The following is a 16476-nucleotide window of genomic DNA, read 5'->3' as shown; positions in this document are numbered from 1 at the left end:
GCGGTACACACACACACACACACACATCCGCCTCTTTTCTTAGATTGGAAGAAAGTTTTACTTACAGTATTAATGCTCCACCAAAAGAATTGTGCTGATGCATACTGAGGGGGAAATTTACTGTCAGTGGTGCAGGTATATGCAATATTTCTTAATCTTAAGAAAAAAATAACCCTCGGCCTCAGTTCCTTTTTTTTATTTCTCTACCTAATACACCATATCCCCTTTTTATCCGCTTTGAATGATTTGGCCTTTGCTTGCATGCTTTATCAAAGAGAAGATGATCAGGAAGTGTCTGTCTCTGGCAAAATGAGGCAGTGTGTGCATGTCACCCACCAGTGTTTCATCCATCAAGGTGTCAGATTAATGTACAAAGTGCCATCTCCCACTATCGTCTCCTCTGAAAGCCCTGTGGAAATCCTAATAGGCAGATGAGATAAGGAAATGTGAGGTGCTGGATTCAGATTAGAACAAGATCTGCTCAGAATGGCTGGTGATTACCCTGTGGTTCCGGTTTATTTGTGTGTCAAATCCATCCCGGTTGACCTGTAGCAGTAGGTATTTAAGTAACATGTATGCCTCTATTAATTAATATCTATTTTTGGTATGAATGGCGCTTAAGCTTGTGAGCTCCGTTTTGAGAGATCCTATGTTTTTTTATGATCCACTGCTGACTGTCTGGTGTCTCTGGATTCCACTCAGACCACTAATGAGGTGTGCGAATTGTAGCAAGAAGTTCTAATTCCTCTCAAACCGCTGGGATTAATTGGACCTGCTAATGCGAAGAATCAATCCCAACAATAGACTTGTTCGTTTCCATGCCAGCAGGTAGCTGCATTCATCTTTGCTTCTTATCCCTGAAGATGGCCCCTTCTCTTCCTCTCTGCAACCCCCACACCTCACACCTCTTCTTCACATACACACACACACACACAAACACACACAAGGCACAAACTGCATCTGAGCTCATGAGATAGACACACAATTCTGTTTTTCCTTTCCTGTGTTTGCCTTTCCTCTGGCTTCCACTCTGTTGTTCTTGTGTTTTTTCCTTCTTCTGGAACATCAATTAGGTTTCTCCTGTATCACGACCTTAAGAGGGAAAGCTAAAAATACCCAGAAAGCCATGGTTCTTCTCTGGCAGATCAGTTTGCTTCATCAATCAATACTTTACAAAAAAATCCTAAAAATGCTAGAGGGAAAAAAACTCCAAGGAAAGAAACATATTTACTCTGTACCATCAAATTCAGAAGGTTGAAGTCTGCATATTTAAAGTATTGCAGTACATGTTTGCCAGTACATCGGTTAGTTAAGGAGACCCAGTATTGTTTGACTGAGCAGGTGCACGTGTGTGTATGCTTACTTGTATAAGCAACTGTGATAGATGCAAGATCAAAATTGAGACGGTGTCTTCATCAGCTGGTGTGTCTTAGGCGGTACAGACTGAAGCTGAGGAGGAGAATTTAAAAAGCCAGAGACTCTGTCTTGTGTTGCTCGGGGCTATTCCTGTACCAACAGTCTCTCCCATGATTTAAATATCAGGATGAATACCTCTGTTGTCCTGGATGAACTGTTCGCACATTTGCTGGCGTGCATCGGTGTCTATGCGTGCGTGTGAGCGAGCGCGTTCGCCTCTGACAGGTATTGCGTGTGTGTGCTCGTGTCTCTCCCACAGGGCCCCTCATTTACAGCAATATCTTGTCCTCGTAAAAGTTACAACATACCGACTGTACCCGACCCTCATTTGTACCATCCAGACTTGCTGATTGACGAATTGATCATTAGTGCAGACTCGTGAGTGTAGCAGGTGGCTATTTGTGTGTGTGTGTGTGTGTGTGTGTGTGTGTTTGTGTGAGTGAGTGAGTGAGTGAGTGAGATTGGAAATGGAGCCTTTCCTCTTGGGGAGTATCTGTAGCGACTGGAAGAGCTGGTGATATTAAACGCAGGGCAGAATGTGCCAGCAAAGCAAACATTACACCCCAGAACAGAAGTATGACACACAACCCACCCCACCCTACCCTGATCCCATCCTTAACACCCTTCTCTCTATTTCAGGCTACACACACACACACACACACACACACACACACACTTGACTGCTGTTATATCTCATTTGCTCGCTCGCTCACACCGTCTCGCTGTCTCTCTGTCGTTGCCACGTTCTGTCCATCTGTTATGCTCCCTCTTTCCTCACGTCTATCCGCGGCTCCCTGCTTATTCCCACATGGCTTTGTTAACGCAGCTCTGTCACACACACACACACACACACACACCCGACATGCTGCGTACCGCCTCAGAGTGACAGATGCTGTTCTTAAGGGTGTGTGTCTCACGTTCCCACCTGCCAGACAACTTTTTATTTCGGCTAATCACTCAGCTGTTGCTCGGGAACTAAAGTTATCGAAGACTCCCCGGACTCGCGCACCGCCGGGACTTAACCGTAGAGCTCGCGCACGAGCGCAGGAACACGCAGGGGCATCTCCATGGTGATAGCAATAAGGTCGTCATGATGTCAGCTACAATCGGCCTTGCACATGTTGGCATACGCCCACATATAAACACACACTTATTCCTCTTCATCTACTCCTTTACTGAATCTCTTTCTTACGTATATAAACGCCCACGCCATCTCACTTTTCCGTCTCAGCTGCACATGCATTCGGAACATCGTATGCCGGGTGCAATTTCCATTCTGACGCATCAGCAGTGCTAGAATAGTCCTTTTTTTTTTTTTTTTTTTTGTTGAAACAAAAATGCCCAGCGACCAACACACTCTGCCTCCACTGCTGCTGACTGCTTTTAACTCATGACGTGACTGACAACACAATGGAGACGCCAGTCAGCCCAGTCAGTCAGCTCATTAGGTTTGATTGCTGACACGGTGTTTCTCACTTTAATTTTCAGCTCCTCTGTTCTCGCTGGAAACCGGAGCCTTTTTTGTTGCTATTTGGGCTTCCAGAGGATTAGTGTTTTTAATCATTTGTTTAGATTTTCATCTCGCCGCAAAAGAATTCTCAGTCATCAGCTGTTATTTTAAGTAGCAGCTAGAGTCAGAAGATAGTTCTTGGCGTGGGAAACTCTCATACCTTTAGGTAAGATTATTAACACGCTGACAGGATAGCGGGAGCTGAAGAGCATCGTTAATTGCTTTAGGGTATGACTAAAATGCCGTCATTAATTTCTTATAAAATTGAAAAGCTTGGCTTAACATGCGAGCCTTGCAGCAAAGGTTATCATCGCTTCTCAGAAAGACCGTTGTCCTGTCCGGGGCTGACGGTGAGTTCATTGGATGTGAAAGAAAATGGGCAAATCTTTATTGGCACCTTCTCCCTAGAGCAGTGCAGCGTGGAGCAGAGTGTCATTGGAGATGTGATGTATTTAAGTGTTCATCTAGTCTGGCAGAGTCCACAGGTGCGTTGTGGGTGTGTTTCCACAGGCACCTCTGAGAGCAAGATTTCTTTCATCACTCCTCATAGTTACCTTCACAAACACACCTCACACACACTCAGCCTCAAGGTGACACACATACATGCATACAAGCACCACACACACAGACTTTAAAGGAGTAGCTGAAACGTCATTGTGAAGAGAATTTAAGACCTGTAATTAGTAGCTTAAATCCTTCTGTTCACCAAGGACCATAAATGTAGTGGGATTTGTCTCGGTGGCACTCGTTCTGCAGGGATCAGTTGCCAGCCTCCGATTACACAGAACACACTGACATGCATAGTGCAAGCAAGGATGACGGGAATTCACTTAGAGGATTGTGCACATATTAAAATATAGTGCCAAGATTCTGAAAATGCCACTTTGTGTAAGTGAGTGATAGAATTTTAGGCATGATAATGTGAGATGGCCTCTTCAGGAAAACAACAGCATTTGTCATCTGTGTGTATATACTTAAAACAACCTATATTTACATACAGTATCAAAAGAGAACGTAGGTGATACTGTGACATCTGGTTTGGAGATATACATAATTTACTGTGAGACAATACAATATTTTGCACACTGTTTATACCGAGGTAGCTATCCTTTTAATATATCTGTGTGTATTAGGTAATTGTGAGCAATGTTGTAAATTAAAGAGTAGGACTGCATTAATACAATTTTGTGAAGTGACTATTTTAAGATATCCCAAATTACTTTATTTTGACTTCCATTTAATAAAATCCAATTTTCTTGTGAATTAAACCAGTGTACTCACAAGTCCAGGAGTTTTTTTGGTCACACCTCAGATCAATCAATTACCAGCTTAATGTTCTATATCCATTAACACAATGTTACAAGATTTAATGCATTGTTACATGCTGTTACACAATACAACAGGCTATCACAGGGTCTAGTGGTCTACCCACTTCCCTACATTTTACCAGGAACTCATTGCCCTAAACTATTTTATACATACACACTAAAAACCTTATTATGGTAGTATCACCTTTCATAAACAATAAAAAATATACTGTGTGTATTCTAGCATTTAAAGAAAGAATAATGGCTAATAACCAATAACCCGAGCAAAGTCCACCTGAAATACAGTATTCAACGTAAAACGTTGTATGAACTTGTATAATATCAGAACAATACAGATATGTACCATAACTGGCACACTGTACATGACATATTGTATTTTTGCACAATTTTTGCATCAATGTAATTAAGTGCCTTGATTTTTAAAGGTATTTAATTTGATGGATAAACCTAAAACATTCCCATGTGTTCACGTGACCCATAAACAATTTCTTAATTGCATAATATATTAAATTATATATTGATGATATATGATATAAAATTCAATTTGCTATGAGAGTTTTATCCGTATCAGCGTGTAAAACTGTGCGAAGTGTCTGACTTTGACACCGAACACGGGGTTCACATCTTATCTCCTGCTAACTCGGCATTGGTTTCTTTTAACTATGATCAGATGTTCTCAAACCTGAACAAAGTCATTTTAATTGCCGAACATTAACCGTATCTCAACCATAGGCGTAGCAGATCAGAAACCGCCTGCATACTCTGGCGTTTCAGCATGAGGACTTGTTTGGTAATTTAATCTTTAGTATGAACAGTTAATAAATCATTTCACCTAAGTGAAGGTGTAGATAAAGCCTTTCATAAGATACGTGCAAGACTTTTACTAATTGATTCATTTCGTGTCTTTTATTTCCACTTTTAAAGGAAAAAAAGTGACAAGTGATACAGTAAAGCCTGAGGGAACAGACAGACTTTATGTGATAAATGTTTGTTTCTTGTGTGAATATCATGCACTTGTTCATTTTCTCTCCCCTATGCTGTGTATTGCACCCTTATTGAAAGTTATTCCACAAAACTCTTTTGGGTGGGCACTTGCATTTTCTTTATTACTTTTCCACATGATCAAATGGATTCATTCTCCAGTGCACCCTTGTTCCCGGAGGTTTACAGGAAGACAAAAACTCTGTAAATTACAGAACTGTCTCGACTCAGATGCACAGTGGCATGTACCCACTTCACATATGAAAAGGGTTGATAAAAATAAATTGTGTAGAATTGTGAATGCAAATGTATTCTGCCCCCAATTCTGACTCTTGAGGAGATAATGTCCATTTCTTTTTAACTTTTTTTTTTTTCTCTTCCTGTTTTTATGTGGAGGAATTTTCCGGCTGCCCTCTTATTTCTCAGCTAAGGTGTGGAGCTCAGGAGATAACAGAGAATATTACCTGGCACTAACTCTGCCATTGTTCCGCTGGACTAGCACCTTGTTACTCCCTCTGTCTCACATATTTTTAGAGATAATACAAGCTTATTCTATTGGAAAATTCGAGGTTATTAAAAGGGGTTACTGCAGAGAGGGAGAAAGGTTATTGCAGAGAGAGTGAGAAAGAGAGCGTGGGAGCACTGTCCCACAGCTTTTTAGTTTGTTCGCTATGGATGTTTGGACAGAGAAGAGCTTGTATGAGAGAGAAATAAATGAAGGGGATATTATATATAAAATGCACAAAGAAAAAAGAATAAAGTAGAGCAGAACAGAGAGAGCAATGAAGACAGAGAAAGTGTTTTAGTGAGTAAATAAATGGATGGTCACAGCAGGTAAAGATTCAGTAGGGCCAGTGCTCCCACCACAGGCTGCACGGTGTATCGCTTGCATCAAAGCTTTGTAGTTGTAATTCATTTCCAACATCCTGCTCTAAGAGTCTTAACATACTGCACCGGAGTTTTGAACATGTGTGTTCTCATTACATCCTGCCAAAACATTACATGCATGCAGTCACTTGTAGTATATACTGCTTTCGCGCACACACACACACACAGATACACACAGAGAAGCTGGCATTTCAAGGCGTTCGCTCCTCTGTGAGGCAAGAAGCAGCGTGACAGACCCCAGCGTGCAGAATAAAGACTTATCATCCGCTGTCATTCTCTCCTTACAGACCAGGGGATTTTGCATGGGGCTCGCTGAACCTGGTTTGAGGTTGTTATTTATTTATTTCATCTGTTATCAAGGGCTTGGGAAGCATAACGTGCCTTTGGTGAGGAGGAGTACAATGCGGTACAAACCCCTCAGTGATGGATTTCTCTACTCAGATCCTGTACCACTTTGATTTATGATATAATATAGAGTGATACGCTGCTCATGCTACACAATAGCGCCATGCCCCATACTGATGTAATTTCAGCTCACTGTCGCCTCTTAGCCTATCACAGCCCGCTGTGCTTGAAAAGGGGAGAACCCTCAAATGCACTTCAAGGGCAATCTGATTGAATTAACCAGCCATTAGATGTATGAGATGAGCTGTAATTGCAGGGGTATTTATCTATTCAGATGAATGAGTTTTGACCACAAGGTCATGATACTGCTGCGCTGTCCTCAGGACAACTTGTCTGAGCGCGTACCTGTTTGCATCTCCCTCGGCTGTATTGTTTTAACCTATCATATTCAAGCCTCGATGCTTCGCAAAACAAATTTAGCTCCTTCCAGTGTTGGCACTGATGATGTTTTTTGTAAACCTGCTCAGCAGTGCTCATTCCTCTCCCTCTTGTCGCAGCCCTCGTTAATGACTGGGAGAATAGGAATTAGAGGCAACAAATGAGCCGCAGTGTGTTCATGTCAGTCAGGTGCAATGGGAGCAGATGCTGGGAGCGTTTATACCTTCATGTCAACATGTTCTCTGCTTAATTCACTCGGCGTCTCGCTCTTGTCTCCGTCCCCCGATCTCTCTCTCTCTCTGCCTTTGAAACCTTCCTGTCTGTCTCTTACTACATTTACATACGTTTAATAAAAAATTCAATCTATAAATCTGACCTATACCCTCTCCCTGTCCATTTTCCTGCAGGCCTGCCCCCGTTGTTCCCTCTGAGAGGAAGAGGAAGTGATGTCACGCCACCACCACCGCTTTGAGAGGGACTACCGGGGACCCTGGGAGCGGAGAGACATCCGTCCTTCTGGCCTCCACAATGGAGGAGCCAATCATAGCTGTGCCTCTGCCGTTGTCAATGGCAACAACCGTCCGGGGCTCCTTCCCCTCCCCGTCATCCCCTCCCTCCTCCCCACCCCGGTTACAGTTGCCGTGACAACATCGAGCAGCGACATAGCGGTCAAGCGAGGCATCCCGGCAGCAGGATCGGTGGCTCCGGCGTCGGCCAAGGTAAGAGCCTCATCCTAATAGATGCCGGGGACACCTGCTTCCCTCTGACTCGTCTTGGAAACCTCTCGCTCTTTTCTCCTCTTCTGTCAAGTTTCTTTTTAGTCTTTGTCTCTCCCCGTGACAACTTTTTAATCTGTGATGACTCCCCAGTTGGACATAATCCTACTTTCTCCATGCTTTTGAGGCTTTCCAACTTCCCTCTCTCTCTCTCACTGTCTTCCAGTTCTCCTCTCACACTTTCTCCAAATGTTTCTGTACTGTCCAACTCCCTGGCATGCCTGTCTTCATGGTTCAACTGTCTCAGCTCTTCAAGCCCCTCCACTCTCTCTTTCTCTCTCTCTCTCTCTCCCTCTCTCTATCTGTCCAATTCCACATTCTTGCCAAACAATTTCCCTTCCATCTTCATTTTCTCTCTCTGCCAAATGGCAGGCTTGTCCTGCCTTTGCCTCCTTGGTAATTTTCTTCTTTCATTATGTAAATGACCTCTGACAGTGGCTCAGATGGGTGCTACTGCTGTTAGAAGTAGTCATAGTTGGTGCTTTTCTTACAGTGCAAACAAAACAGAAAGGACCACATCATTATAAAAGACCCAGAGTTCAGATATATATTAGATTTTTTAAATAGATTTTTAAAAGAAAGCCTATTTCTCTTGTGGCTCCTATTCTAACCTCTTCTTTGTTAATGGAGGTTTAGCTTACTATAGGTATAAATTATCACCAGGTAATATAGTGACCATGCTATATATTTAATGCACAATAGGTTTGTTAAATTTTAATGAGGCCTCAAGTGACAGAAACAGCAATATTTGAAAGTGGTTACTAAACCTACAGGATCCTAATTTGACTGTAGACCATATACCATATTTTTGTTTATGTTTAGACCGTATACAGAAAACTTCTGCTTGGAAATGTCCGAGTGGTATAGTCAAGAGCCATACAGTTTGTGAAACTGCCCCCTTGTCCGGAGATTTGCTAGCTAGCTGGCTCTCAGCAGCGTGTGAAGAGAGGGACCTTTACCAAAAAAAAAAGAGTTAGACATTTCAGCCTCTCCCCTGCCTCTGCTTCCATGGATACCATTCATCTTATTTCAGCACACCTCCTCAGTATCAGATCATTTGGGTTAATTTGAACTTCAGATCCAGGCTTTTTTTTTTTTTTTTTTTTTTTCTTTCCCCTCTGGCACCTTCTCAGTCTGCTGCTCTCGGTGGGGCCTGCACACTAAGAGCAGAGGTAAACAATGCTCTGGTAATTTAGTCCGTAAGTGCACATCATTAGATACCCTGCTGAATGCACTGACCACAGACACAGTAAATCTGCTCTGGCACCGCGTCGGCCCCTCCTTTTGTGCAGCTGAATAATTACATACATCCCAACAAAGTCTTGCCAACTCCCACCGTGGCCATTGTCATCATTCAATGGCTGCCAGGGCAATTAGGGTGCCTTGCCTTGTACGTGAGTGCACATTTGTTTAAAGGTACAGTATATGTGGGAATGTGTGAGCGTATACACAGCAGATATTATGCAGAGCCTTCCCTAGATGCCACTATGTTAGCTTTATTCAGGGATTTACCTTTCTACTTTGTCTTGCCTTTGACAATCCTTTGTAAGACAGGCAATAGAGACCAGCAGCGTTTAAAAAGACAAATATCCAGAGTCTGGGCTCTGCTTTAATTACAGCCTAGAAAAGAAACAGGGGCAGCAAGAGCCGGCCAACACCGTAGGAGCCTTCCTAGCTGTCTGCTGTCCTCACTTGCTCTCTCTCTCTCTCTCTCTTTCTGTCATCTTTGATCAAAGCTGTCAGGGGTCACAAAGAGTCTGACGGACAGATGCAGCTCTCTCTCCTTGGTTCCTGTGTCTCCGCTCCGTCCATGGCTACACTAAAAAGCTGACAGGCTGTTATTGATCTCCACTGTTTGGAGACTCTCTCTTCATAAACACAACAGACCAAGTGGGGACACAGTCCAGCAGCTGGACATCTACTGAAGCGTGCATGTTTTTGTGCGTGAAAGTGATACTCCAGCACATATTAACCTTTCCAAGTGTGTATAAACAGAGAAATAATTCTCCTTAATGTGAAATGGGACACAGAACGAGTATGTCGTTTGAGTGATTGTTTCTTTGTGTGGTCTGTTATACGTTTTCGTGGTTTGCTTGAGCTTTAATGGTGATGGAAGAGTTGTCTGGTTTGTGTGATGGTGCCGTGTGTGTGTGTGTGTGTGTGCACATGTGTGTAGGCGTAGGTATGTGACGGTGTGTGTATGACAAATGCTGAGAGTAGAAAAGTACCATCTGGTCACATCCCATGTAAAGCTAACCATATGGAACGGTGGACTATAGTTAATTTAGAGCTACACTTTTTTATCCCCTGTCGGGCCATTAATTAATTTTTATGTATTTTTGTACACTTGTCACGGATATATAGTCACCGCACACACTAAATCCATATTGTTAATAACTATTTCTGTCTCTCGCTGACGTCCAGGACTTGTGCATGTCAGCAGAAAGCACAGTTTCACTTTGTATCCCGTTGTAGTTCCTCCGAGTGATACTGTCATCCACAGCACAATTTCCTCAGAATATCAGTTCCACTCAACACTCAAATTACCAGGTAATGATTAAATTGACTTCTTTCAAAAAGAGCGGTTGCTCATGTTATAGCTTATTGGATTTGCAAAAATGAACAACAATCCGGCTTTAGCACCATAGCGGCTGAGCAAGTTCCATTTCACCATTATATTGTTGTTTTTTTTCCCTGCATCACTGTGGTACTTCTGTTTATTTTATTCATAAGCTTGCAGATATGTACATTAAGACAGACATGGAAGTGTGACTGAATATAAAACCTGGGTTACAAGCTTGAAGTCCTTGTTTTTTTTTCAAATTGTTGAAAAAAATGATTTGACTATAAAACCTGTAATCATTTTCATACTGTGCTGTCAACCTGTTAATCCAAAAACAAACGCTACCTGTCCGATTCCTCTCAGATAACGCCTCCCTTGCATTCAAATAGCGCTTCGCTAATACTGTTAATGTCACCTGTGTCATGAGTACGTCCCAAACTTTTCATTTTAGGACCGACTCGGCGTACAAGCGTTGAAGGTTATTACAAAACTGTGAATGTTAAAGGGAGAGCACTGCTAATGGGATTGTTTTGGATCAAAGGACTAAATGAAAACAATGATCCAGAAAAGGCACATATGCATTTAAAAAATATATTCACTTCCTCTGAAAGGTTTTGCGAAAGGACTGTAAATTACATCTATGGTTGGTTAAATGTTTGCACATTGATGTTAAAGTCTGTTATTAAGTGTTAGTAAGGATTTTATAGGGTTTAAACACGGGCCAAAGCTGCGGTTTTTATCTGCCAACACATAATATTCCCCAGAAAGTGTCTTCCCACAGATAGCTCACTGAAACATGTGGATTTCCCCACATGGTTTAATCCCTTAACTTGATAGTTTAAATCCATCCTCTCTGGATGTTTATTAGCACCAGTGCTGAGATTTGTAATTCTTTTACCAATCCCTACTGAACACAAAAGCAGGAGCCATAGTGGATATTAGAAAAATATACAATTATGTATTGATCCAAAGAGTGCTACAAAATAATAACTGCTCTTAGTATGAGGTCATAGCTTGTAAGCCTTTGTTGATTCTCTCTAATCTTTTCGATCTGATTTACTTCTCTCCTGCTGATTGAATTTGGTTTCTATTCTACAACGCGGTCTCAAGCCAGCCGAATGAACTACAACTTCAGCTTCTAGCCATCTCATTAGTTCATTGTTTGCTGGAAACAAGCCCTAAGTAGGTTGGTTAACTTCCAATAGTGGCTGTGTCATATGGCCAATAGTACTGTAGCTGCAGTACTATATGCAATAAGGGGAGTCTGTAGAGATTTCCGGTCCAGTAGTCCAGTAGAGATTTTGTTAAGATTACCCTCTCTGTGTTGTAATATTTTAACAATATTGTAGATGTGGGGCTGAAATATATAAAAAAAATTAAATCATGTGCATTGAATTGATTGGTAAATGGTAAATGTAAATTCTGTTGTTTCAAATGTCTTCTTCAGTCTACTTTTTATTGTTGTGGGCAGGACAAGAACAGATAAGTAGCGCTGTTATGAAACATACTTTAATATCATGTCATGATGAGCCATCAGTGGCCCTTCTGGTTTCACATTGTAGTCATTGTACAGACTGTCATGTATTTGTAAGTGTATGGATGACACATGCTGCACGTGCTGACCTAAATCGACTGCTCGCAAGAAAACAAAGTAGCATCCAAGCCAACAGCTCGGTAAACAATGAAGACGGGTAAGCTCCATGTTTACCTTTTTAGATCTTCTGTTTATTAAAGACGTGTTACCGCGGCTTCATCTACAATACCCTACCGCCGTTAGATCCTCAGCTGATATGGATTCAATGTAATACCTGCTGCTGGCAGTCCATTAAAGCAGTTCTCCCCAGCAAGGCCAAATGAAGCGTTCTGTTCTTCTGAGCACGTCTTGACAAGAACGGCTATACATCCATTTCTTTCGATTGGCTTATTTGTCTTACCCCTTTTCATGAACTGATGATATCATCCCATGACAGATCTCACCACCTGGCAGAGATTCTTTAACAGTGAGGGGTCACTCCATCTTCCAGTGCATACATTTGAAAGCCATGGTAGTATACACGTTGAGTGCACTGTATTTCTGTACTTTCAAAGGTCTGCTTTGAAAGCTGATTTTTTTTTTTTTTTTCACAAAAACTTTTCCTTCTAGCACAAGTAAGTGTCAAGAAAAAAAAAAAACCCTATTTCTAAGCATTGACAGCACCAATCAATAGAACTCGTCTTGAAACAAAATCACACATTGTGTCTTGTTGGTCATTGATTTGAGCCAGGTCAGCTAGCCAATGGATTGAAGCAGACCGCATACTGTTTCCAACACAACATGGTATCCAGAGAACAGCAGGTGTCATGGCCTCACTCTGACACAATCAAAAAAGAGAGAAAACTCACAGAAAGCATGCCTCTTCGGACTGATTCTTTTTTTTTTTTTTTTTTTTTTCTACAACCAGTCCAAGGCATTTGTGTCATTTTCCTGACACATGAGTGACAAGGAGAAAAGATTACGATAAAATATATTCTGGTCAGCTTTGAAGCGTTCAACTTTTTAAAGGCAACTGCAAAAACAGTATGTTCCGACTGTGTTTTACCTTTGTAGTGCATTAGCAGCGGTTTAGCTTTTTATTCTTTTAATCTTTTTTATTTTTCCGGGACTTTAAAAAAGTCTCTATGTGAACATCAGTCTTCTGTCAGGGAGACCGGTAATGAATAGACTGGAAAAATTCAGAAATCATCAAATCTCTGTTGAGTTTGAGGCTAAAAGGGGAAAAAGTCTTTTGAAAACTGGGATAACCTTGTGACGAGTTGCTGTGAAATGTATTGAATATGAGATGATTAAAGTTTAAGAAGGCGCACACCAGGGAAACTGGATGAGGGAGACAGAACGGAGACAGGAAGGTGGGGGGTAGGTAGGTGAGAGTTGCTTTTGAATTAGCTTCAGATAGGAGAGGAAACTACAATTGTTCTATCAAATAGTGGAACTCTATCAACTAGATAAGATGAAACTTTACATTTTGAAAGCAGACAGACTCACGATGGGGTGTTAAAGAAAACCTGCTTTTCTTATGAGGAAAGCCAAGAACACTAAACCTATCCTGGAAGAAAAATGATTGCCTCACAGCTTGAAATAATGTGAGCCTTTTGTTACATTATACTGTCTGACATAAATTGATGATGCATCCAGTTTAATGGCATAATTCACGGCATTTATACTTTACTAGAAATGTTGATGTTAATGTTAAACTGTTAACAATAAAGGGTATTGTGTTGTACTTTTATTTCTGACATTTAAACTGAGATTAAAATCCAAAATATACACTCCTGCTAAATACCAAGTAGCGCAGGCTTTCTGAGGTGCCGTTATCTTCCTCTGAGGAGCAGGAAAGTAAACAATCTTCACACGCTGCTGCCTGGATTTGATTTATTAGCTTCAACTATATGTGTTGCCATTCTATCACTCGCTGCATGCCATTTGCATTCACTGTGAAAATGTCACAAAATCCAGCTCTCAGAAGACTCTTCTTCAAAAGTAGACCAAACTGATTGATGAGAAAAACCTTATTTCACCACCGTAGCTTTCATTTATTATCCATATGCCATCATGTAAAACCTCAAGGCTTTTTCATAGGTGAGTCAAATGTCTCTTTATCTGCCTTTCAGTGATTGAACAGTTATGCAATTTTAAACATGTTGAGCCAGAGGTCTGTTGCACATTTTGTTCTTTGTAAGTGGTTAAGTGATGCGTGCGTCTGAGTGTATTTTACTGCTAAAAGTCAGCTTGTCTGACACACTGCTGAGACAAACCTGTCAGCTCTTTCTGCCTTGTCCATCTGGTTGAAATGTCAGTTTGGATCAAGACAGCCCTCACTGGGTATGCAGAAAGCCACCCTCAACAATTTGACATGCCACTATTAAAAATGCCATTTCCTTTTTGCTTCTTCTGATTGGATTTTTCCTCACTGGGAAAACAGGATTTGAATTCCTGGCACCATACAATACGCCCGGTGTTTCCAAGTAATACATTCATTGCTCAGCTTGTCTAGTTAACTGCGTACACCTGATTTTAATTGGTTTGACAGTTTATGAATTAAACGTCATCATTTTCCTATTCCAGTGTTTTACTTTCCATTAATCATGCATTAATTCTTTATGATCATTTTTTTCCATTCACACAAACATGATGTTTGTGGACAAACAAATCCGCTGTCAGGCATCCGCAACAGAATCATTAAAAAAACAGTGGACCTCAAGGGAGCAAAGCACGGATTAAGCAGTGATTTTCCTTAAGAGGATATATGGAAACTTTTGAGTGTTAACGAGAGGCAGTGATTGTGTGTTTACCAGGAGCGATTGCACCAGGGTCTGGATGTCTCGGCACCATGTGGGGAGAATTAAAGCTTTCCACTCGGAATCAGACCAGGCAACGCTGCAGTGATTGCTAATCAAGGATAGCGATACAGAGCCAGACAGACAGACAGAAAGCCAAACAGCCTGAAAGACAGAGAGACACACACCTCAGTCATGAGGACTGCACACTGTCAAACTGTCAGTGGAAAGACACTGTAAAAAGGGAACTGTCAGACTTCATCTTTTTGTTATCAGCATTTGAAATCGGACGGATGGAAAATGGGAGTCATGAATCTGATGACAGATTTATCAGAAATCTCACACCCTCATCACACAGTCAGGACATCATCATCATGTATTGTCAACAGAAAATATTGACAGCATTCTTCTCGATTTGAAAAAAAAAAGAAAAAAAAAATCCACATCAAAATGAAACTGGCAGATGTGGAACGATAACAATGCAACAGGTCAAAGAATAGGTGAAGGCAAGCGTTATCTTTGTCTGTCTTGTCAATCTCACTGTGACAGGATGTTCCACAGGTTTCAGGTTTCCAATCCGTATCCTCTCATGGGTCCTCCTGTGTCTGTCTTCCTGTCTGCAGGGCTAGAATCCCAGCTGACCTTTTGTACCAACAGTGGAGCACTGCATTTATCCATCCAACTGCCTGTTTTTCCTGTCACAATTCTGCAAACCTGGACAAGTCCTTGTTCTCTCTGCTTTCGATGCATCTGCTTCATCAGAGCTGGATTTTAACCCTGATTGAGACACAAGTAACAGAAGCAGAGACTAGGTTTTGTTCTAAAAGCCATGAATATCCAAAAGTAGGAGACATTTGTGGGTCCTGGCATCGGGGTGAGTTTGTGCTGGTTATAGCAGGCTTTACAAAAGACCACATGCACGGCCATGGCAGGAGAAAAGAAGATGGTCCAATAAGGGATTGCTCTCCTCTTTTTCTGCTGTGTTTTGGTTGTGTGGGTGGGAATAGAAAGCATCCTCCTCAACACACTGTCTGTCTTATGAGTCTGGCTCCAAACTGACGGCCTGATGGCTCAATCTAATAAGCAGTCATTGGATATCAGATTCAAATCTCTCTCTGCTTTGTGAAAGATGAGATGCAAGGCCCCTCTCTATTTATGTCACAATGACTATGCAATATGAGTGTGTGATATTGAAAGGGCTGAGGAGTGTGTTGTCATCCAATACTGTGCATCTGCTCTCCCAGCAGTACACAGAGATCATTGTCTGGCTGGTCTTTGACTGAGCAGAAACTGGGGCTCGTCGGACATCATAACACAAACAAAGGTGTGTTTGCAAAGTGCACATTCATCTCAGAGACTCTATATTTTCTTTTTCTTTCTGCTGGTCTTCTGTACTTGCCACTACTTTGTCTACTGTGCTCAAAGATGGGGTTGGAAAATTAAGAGCTTATTCTGCTCCCTGCAGCAGCCTGATTGATGAAAGTAACAGTCATAGAAACCCCTTCCCTGCTTTATCACCCTTGCTTTTTATCTCCCTCCATCACACATCCATTACTGTTTCTATCTAATTCTTCAGCCCATCTCTCTCCTTCCACCCGACCACCACCCCTCTAGCCACTTCAAACAACTTCTTGTCTTTGTTGAAGCATAGATCCTCATTCCTGCGTCAGCGTTGCCTCCCTCTGAGTGCGCGTGTGTGAAATTGGATTGCTGATCCGTTGGCGCTGAGTGGCAGAGATGTAATATGGGATAGCGGCAACCGCATGCTCTGATGCCGGAGACAGCTGTTACAGGACACCGAGGGATCACAGATGACGCTTGACTCCTAGTACTCATCTCTTCAAGACTGGAAATGCTCTCGGCAAATCTTATGACAACATAAAGGAGAACACAGCCGAACAACAAACAGAAACGCAC

The 16476-nt window shown here is 41.8% G+C and overlaps 1 protein-coding gene across 3 annotated transcripts in view; it reads left to right on the top strand.

Annotated features, from left to right (window-relative positions):
• Positions 1–16476, top strand: part of LOC137169497 (kelch-like protein 29) — a 219093-nt gene that overhangs the window by 73677 nt on the left and 128940 nt on the right. For all 3 annotated transcript variants that reach the window (XM_067572720.1, XM_067572723.1, XM_067572721.1), the window contains one exon: positions 7314–7625. In XM_067572720.1, the coding sequence (XP_067428821.1) occupies positions 7353–7625 (273 nt within the window). In that variant the 5' untranslated portion in view covers positions 7314–7352. The remainder of the gene's footprint in view (positions 1–7313; positions 7626–16476) is intronic.

The sequence above is a fragment of the Thunnus thynnus genome, chromosome 18, assembly GCF_963924715.1.
Source record: "Thunnus thynnus chromosome 18, fThuThy2.1, whole genome shotgun sequence".
Classification (NCBI taxonomy): domain Eukaryota; kingdom Metazoa; phylum Chordata; class Actinopteri; order Scombriformes; family Scombridae; genus Thunnus; species Thunnus thynnus.
This window is presented reverse-complemented; position numbering and strand designations above follow the sequence as displayed.